This window comes from Osmerus mordax (genome assembly GCF_038355195.1).
Source record: "Osmerus mordax isolate fOsmMor3 chromosome 6 unlocalized genomic scaffold, fOsmMor3.pri SUPER_6_unloc_5, whole genome shotgun sequence".
Taxonomy (NCBI): domain Eukaryota; kingdom Metazoa; phylum Chordata; class Actinopteri; order Osmeriformes; family Osmeridae; genus Osmerus; species Osmerus mordax.
Genome location: NW_027120337.1, coordinates 84,002 through 89,921, shown reverse-complemented (window position 1 = coordinate 89,921; position 5,920 = coordinate 84,002). Strand labels below are relative to the sequence as shown.

Below are 5,920 nucleotides of genomic sequence, written 5' to 3'. Positions count from 1 at the left end.
TAACTTGGGTTTCGGGTGGGCTGACATTTGCTGTCCTGCTGTCATACCCATGCTGCAAGAGTAATCCCAGACAAAACCTTGCCTTTAATTAAAAATATATATATGATCAGTTATAAGCCATTAGGGTATGGAAATCCAACAGGGTTTGACTCAAGTTATCCCTAAACTAAGAGATCAAGCCCACCTTGTGCACAGTGGGCGCCGGGATCAGGGCGTCGGTGAGCTTGCTGGCGAAGGAGCCGTAGACGCCGTCGCTCATGTAATACAGGAACTCGGGTTCATCGTTGGCAGACGGCTCGTCTGATGGGAAGCGGATGGGGAACAGCAGAATGAGGGATGAACACTTGAGTTTAATGGGCTCCTATTGTGTTTAGTGACCTCTGGGTCACCTCAATGAAGTGACAGATAAGAGTGGTCTATATATATATAGCAGCTTTAGTGCCAAGGGGAGGCCCCATAGAACATCATACTGTTTGTGTATGAGCTTGTGCAAGCCCTAGTTGATTTAATCCAGGTCACACAACTCATACTTATAGTAACTCATTGTAAGCCTCTGTCATTTTATTAACTCCAAGGTGTAACCATGACTGACAGCAGATTACTAGTAAGGCTGAGTCTTTGTCATGTGGACGTAAGGCTCCTGGATGTTGGTGAGGCTGCGGCGCTAAAGGGAGCCCATGTACCGTGTGACTGGCCCTGGCGGTCCCGGGACACCACCTCCTTGGCGACGACGTTGACGGCCAGGGTGAAGGCCGAGGAGACGAAGAACGCGCCGGGCTCCGCCACCACGGACACGCCGGAGGAGGCGGGGAAGTAGAGCTGCATCAGCGGGCGGACGGCGCTCTCGATCTGTGGAGGCACGGCGTCACGGTTACAATCTCCATCCTGGATCGCGGGTCGACAGCACATGTCTGCTGGGGCGGTCACAACCCGACTGGGATGTTTTGACAGTCGCGCACCAGGGTTTTACATAACGTGGGCGGGTGAGGACAATATTCGGGGGGGTCGATGCCAACCTTGTTTCCATCAGTACTGGAGGCCCCCGAAGGGTTAGGATTACGCAAGTGTGATTGCTGGGTTACATTCCACTCAATCGAAAGGGAATAACAAGTAATACTGCATTATGGGAGCTGTTATGATGTTGAATGGGCCTGGTGGACTGTGACCAGTGAGGCGGCTAACAGCTCTGAGGTAATCTATTCAGCGTTATGTAACGCAGAACGGAGACATACTGACCTGCTGGAGTTGATCCTCTGAGCCACTGAACCCCCCTCCAATGTCCAGCACTTTCATACTGAAGCCAACATCCTCCTGAAACACAGAGGGAGTGAGTTGGAGTTCTACTTTGGACAGCAATATGATCCACTTTGGTTGAAATTTTTTTGTTAGAATTGTAGTGTAGTTGTACAGTACACACTGTTGCATTGTAGCCTACTGTTTACTCATTAAGTAAGACACATTCACAATCCACCTCTTCTCAGCCGCGGCTATCTAGCTGACTCACCCCCATGTCAAAGACACAGCGGGCGTCCGAGATGGCATGGGTGTAGACCTCGGGGTCGTCACAGGAAGCAGGGATGTGGAACCTGCACGGGGATAGCACAGTTGGTAGGAGAACTTTGGTGAAAGGATGCCTGCCTCCCTCCCTACCGTTGGGTCTGTGACGCGTCTCTAACGCAATGAATATCGGAAGAGTACATCTGTTTCAGTGTCGGCCCCCCTCACCTGGCCCCGACCACCTGCAGGTCCAGCTCCTTGGCACTGTCCAGCAGGTGCCTGCACTCCTTCAGGCTGGAGCCCGGGGTCACAGCCAGCTCCTCCGCCTGGCTGGAGGCCTCCGTCGCCACCTGGAGCAGCAGCCTGACACACATACACACACACACTTCAAACCACTTGCTTTCTTATCTCAAACTGCAAATACAACCATTGTTTACACTGACGTAGTACAGTTGTATTATTTGTGTGTGTGTGTGTGGGGCCAGTAAGCGTGGCCTCTGTGAGGTAGGGACCTACTTGGCACTGGGATGGCAGCGTGCGATCTTGCGGAGCTCGGCCTCGTTGTCACACACCAGCAGGTTAATCCCGTTCTTGGCTGCGTACTTGATCTGAGAGAGCTGCTTACAGACCCCACTGTAGACGATGTCCTCAGAGGGAACCCCCAAGCCTAGCACCAGCTCCAGTTCACTCTGCAAACACACGACCTCGATGTTAGACAACAAAAGATACACAAATATATATATGCAGCCCATTGCAGGTAAAAAGAAACGCTACCCATTAACCTTACAAAAGAGGGGTTTTAATGGAAAGGCAGGTTCAAAGGAGTGGTAAAATGGGGACCTCCACTAGATGGCGCTACTTCACAACAAGGGTCTGTGGTGTAAATGCGTACAACACGTGGCACTACAAGGCAACCCAAAAGTGAGATGTGAGAATGTGCACTTCCGGTAAATACTCGGTAGTCCTAGTTTGAAACAACAAAAAAAGACTAAATTGAAATATTCCAGCTAGGCTTGTGCAGAGGGGGGGGGGGGGGGGGGGGACACAACAACGACACAGGGACAGGTAGCAGCAGTGGTTCTGATTGACGAGTCATCCGGCTACCTTGTTGGCACAGACAAAGCCGGTTCCCAGGGCGGCCAGGAGCTCGATGACGGCCGGGCTGGTGTTGCACCTGACGGTGTAGTGGGGCCTGATCTGGGTCATGTGGGTCTGCCAGAGAACATGCTGTCTCATCACCACACCCAGGTCCGCCACAAAGAACATACTCTTCTCAGCCTGGGGCAGAAAGACAATATGATTCGACTCGCACCTTCAACCCACACCCAAAAGAAGAAGGGAAGCATGCTAACCTACTATCTCCCATGTTACCAGGGCAACTTCCTGGTATGTACGTAAACATTACTTAACCGCATTTCGATTCTGGGTGCAGCCTAGCGCTTTCGAGGGAAATGATTTTACAATGAGTCAGTAAAGAGGTGGTTGTCAGAGCGTTGAGTTTTCGCAGAGAGAGCCTCACCATAGTCTGTTCATAGATGTGATTTTCGACCACGTCGCCGAGCGCCACGGCTCCGTCCAGTAGGGCCACAGAGCAGCTCGCGTCATCAGCCAGTCCTTTCATCTCAACCGTTGTCCGTAAATCCGACAGTCATAAAGAATGTGACCGGCCTGAAGAGGGCAACTAACTGTTAAAAGAAGAGCAGAGGAGACGTGAAATTCCTGCGGTCGTTAGCAAAACATTGGCCCACCGCTAGAGTTTGGCTTCTCCTTACAAAACAGTGAAACCTATAAAAAAAAAGAAAAAAAAAAAAAGGTATGAGTCGCAAGTGTCAGAACACAGCAGTTAACTCTGCAGAGCGGGCTGGTGAAGCCGTGGAGCTCCTGAAACAGGGATCTACGCACTCGCTGTGAGGAGAAAGAAAAAAAAAGCCATCTCTCGAAGTCGGCCAATCGAATGCAAGGACAAGCCGTCACATGTTGGGGACCTCTGGACGTCGACACAGCCACTGTGAAAACACTCGCACTGGGGCAGGGAGTTCGTTTACTTTACCATCAATTACTCCCGACAATTAGGATAAATCCCACTGGCAGTGAACCATAAGGGGTTCCTTTGATGGCATTAGCTGGGGGACCAAAGCATGGGCTTGGCTGACAGATCTCTGCTCTCGATAATGTTACACAATGGGCCGGCCTGGCTCAGCGACCTGAGCAGTGGCCCAGATGTGCAATGGACTGGCCGGTCCGAGGACAGACAATGTGGTCGGGGGATGCTAAATAGACCAGGCGACTGGGTGTCTGAGGGAATTATCTGCCCTGATCAGCTGTTAACAGAAGCACCACGGAGAACCCGTCTTGCCTTCAAGGCAGCAGCTCTAGCTAATTCATAGCTACCTTGCAACCTGTTCTTCCCTACAGGAGACACAACAAGGTTGTGTGTGGTTTGTGATCTTAGCATGTGCTGAACTCTCCTCACCTGGACGAGTCCCGAACTGGATCTCTCCTACTATCAGCTGGGATCCCAAGGAGGCTCTGCGTTGAAGTCGAAGGGCTCCCTGTAGAGAGCAGCCCCTAGGCCCTCCGGGTAGTTATAGTAAACCTGAACAGAACACAGAGGACAAAATGATAGGGATGAGGTTGAAATATAAAGGTGATTAATGAATTGAAACATTACATGGCAATGCAACAGAGAATCCTATTATAAGTCAAGTCAAAATATGTGCCCAAAATAGTCATTAAAACCGAATGGTTTGACATTATCCATTTATACACCATTTTAATTGTATTTTTCGAAAATGGGTTTAATTACTATTGTGTTCAAGCAATTTCGTCAGCCTTTTTATTAACGATGTGGATTTCAAAACGAGACCTCAAACCTTTCCAATCAAAACACAGCTATTGAAGCTGACGTATATCAATCAGGCAGCGAGCTAGCCACATTTGGCTAAATGACTATATTCATACACTATCAGCTAGCTACAAAATACATTATTACGTGGAACATAGCTTTCGAGTATTGCCATTAGAACAATATATCGCCTACATCGACTAAAAAAGACGATTACAAGTCATCTACACTCGATACTGTAGCCTACCACTGTATATACATAGTACAACGACCTTGCATATGGTGCGTATTGCTAGTGGTTTGACTAGCTAGCTCCAACGTTGATAGGCTATATTGCTAACAGTTAGCTAGCTACTGTAGTGTGGCCACTGTAGCGGTACATATTGGCTACTTACGTGAGATAAAAACCCAAAATTGGGGGTAGACCGTTTTCTCTTTTTAGGCGGAATTTTTAAAGAGGGATGGGGTTACTAAAAGATGAAAGAAAAAGTGCCATTTAATGCCCGTCGCGGTGTTGAAGGAGATTATGGTGGTACGCAGTGCCAGCTGTCGAGGTCGGGACAGAGAGGACGAGGAAAAAGAACGGCGGTTTACAAAGTGACAGAAGAATGGGCGTGGTTTCGAGCTGTCAAAGCACCTAGTCCACATTTCTTAACACGAAGATTGCAAATCTTTGTTAATAATACGCTTTACAGACACATCAGCGTCCTATAAATAGCCTATGTTCCATGACATTAACATAAAAAGTAGCCTATATTTATTCTACATTTAAAAAATTACCATTTAAAATGTACTTTCGGAAAAGCGCAGATACATTTATTATCAATGGGCCCCTGTTGAATGATCTACAACTGTCAGATAAAATTACCACATAACCAAAGATTAAGTAATACCTTGGTTAGGTCTTCATTCCTCTTCCCATGGCACCTCAAAGGTTCAGAAAGTTGTCTGACAATTTTCACTGTATTTGGTTTCCTGCTCCGTGAAATACTATCGCATTCTCAGAAGTACACTGGACTTTGAGTAGCTTGTGTGTGTCCTCAAATTAAAGCACATACTTGGTATCGTCTTTGGTCTTTGCCCTCCCTAGTCGAGAGTTTGTAAAGTTGCCCAGCCCTCTGAAGACGTAGCAAATATTATGAGGGGATTCATTTGCATATTTTCTTTCCTGCATTCCATTGGTGGAGAAGGGTTTAATCAAGTCAGGAATTTTTAGTCAAGTTTGTTTTCTTCAAAGGCTTGAACAAAATCTCCAATTAGAACACTGATTAGGGCAATTCTGGGCAAGGTAAAGGATTAGTCCACATCAACACAATAATACATGTAACTTATATTTCTATTGGATTTCAATTATAACAAATGTGTCTGCAATTAGTTTTAATTTGTCAAGGGATGATATTGCTCTGATATTGTTATATAATTTGAGTAATCAACTAAATACATGACACTCTTCATTCTTCTAATCTGTTTTTATTGTTAGGGTAGGTTACTTTTCGAATCCCATTTGTATTGTCTCTAATGTTGTCGATGTCCATATTCTGAAATGTATGGCTCTGTGTGTTCGACTTAATGTGAAGA

The 5,920-nt window shown here is 47.1% G+C and overlaps 1 protein-coding gene across 1 annotated transcript; it reads right to left on the bottom strand.

Moving 5' to 3' along the window:
- Positions 1 to 166: 166 nt before the first annotated feature.
- LOC136938386 (antizyme inhibitor 1-like) lies at positions 167 to 4,895 on the bottom strand. Its single transcript, XM_067231676.1, has 10 exons — positions 4,738 to 4,895; positions 3,971 to 4,093; positions 3,017 to 3,182; positions 2,602 to 2,775; positions 2,014 to 2,186; positions 1,726 to 1,860; positions 1,505 to 1,586; positions 1,237 to 1,311; positions 684 to 849; positions 167 to 300 (listed from the first exon to the last, which is right to left on the bottom strand). Exons 3-10 carry the CDS (start codon positions 3,116 to 3,118, stop codon positions 167 to 169), a joined length of 1,041 nt encoding a protein of 346 aa, XP_067087777.1. The 5' UTR covers positions 3,119 to 3,182; positions 3,971 to 4,093; positions 4,738 to 4,895.
- Between the last annotated feature and the right edge of the window lie 1,025 nt (positions 4,896 to 5,920).

What these genes read in the sequence shown, in the direction of transcription:
- LOC136938386 (XM_067231676.1), bottom strand. Translation starts at nt 3,118, where the DNA reads ATGAAAGGACTGGCTGATGACGCGAGCTGCTCTGTGGCCCTACTGGAC. An exon ending in CGCTGCCATCCCAGTGCCAA is followed by an intron (nt 1,861 to 2,013) that starts GTAGGTCCCTAC and finishes TATGTGTGTCAG; the next exon opens with GCTGCTGCTCCAGGTGGCGA. An exon ending in CTGCAGGTGGTCGGGGCCAG is followed by an intron (nt 1,587 to 1,725) that starts GTGAGGGGGGCC and finishes ATCCCCGTGCAG; the next exon opens with GTTCCACATCCCTGCTTCCT.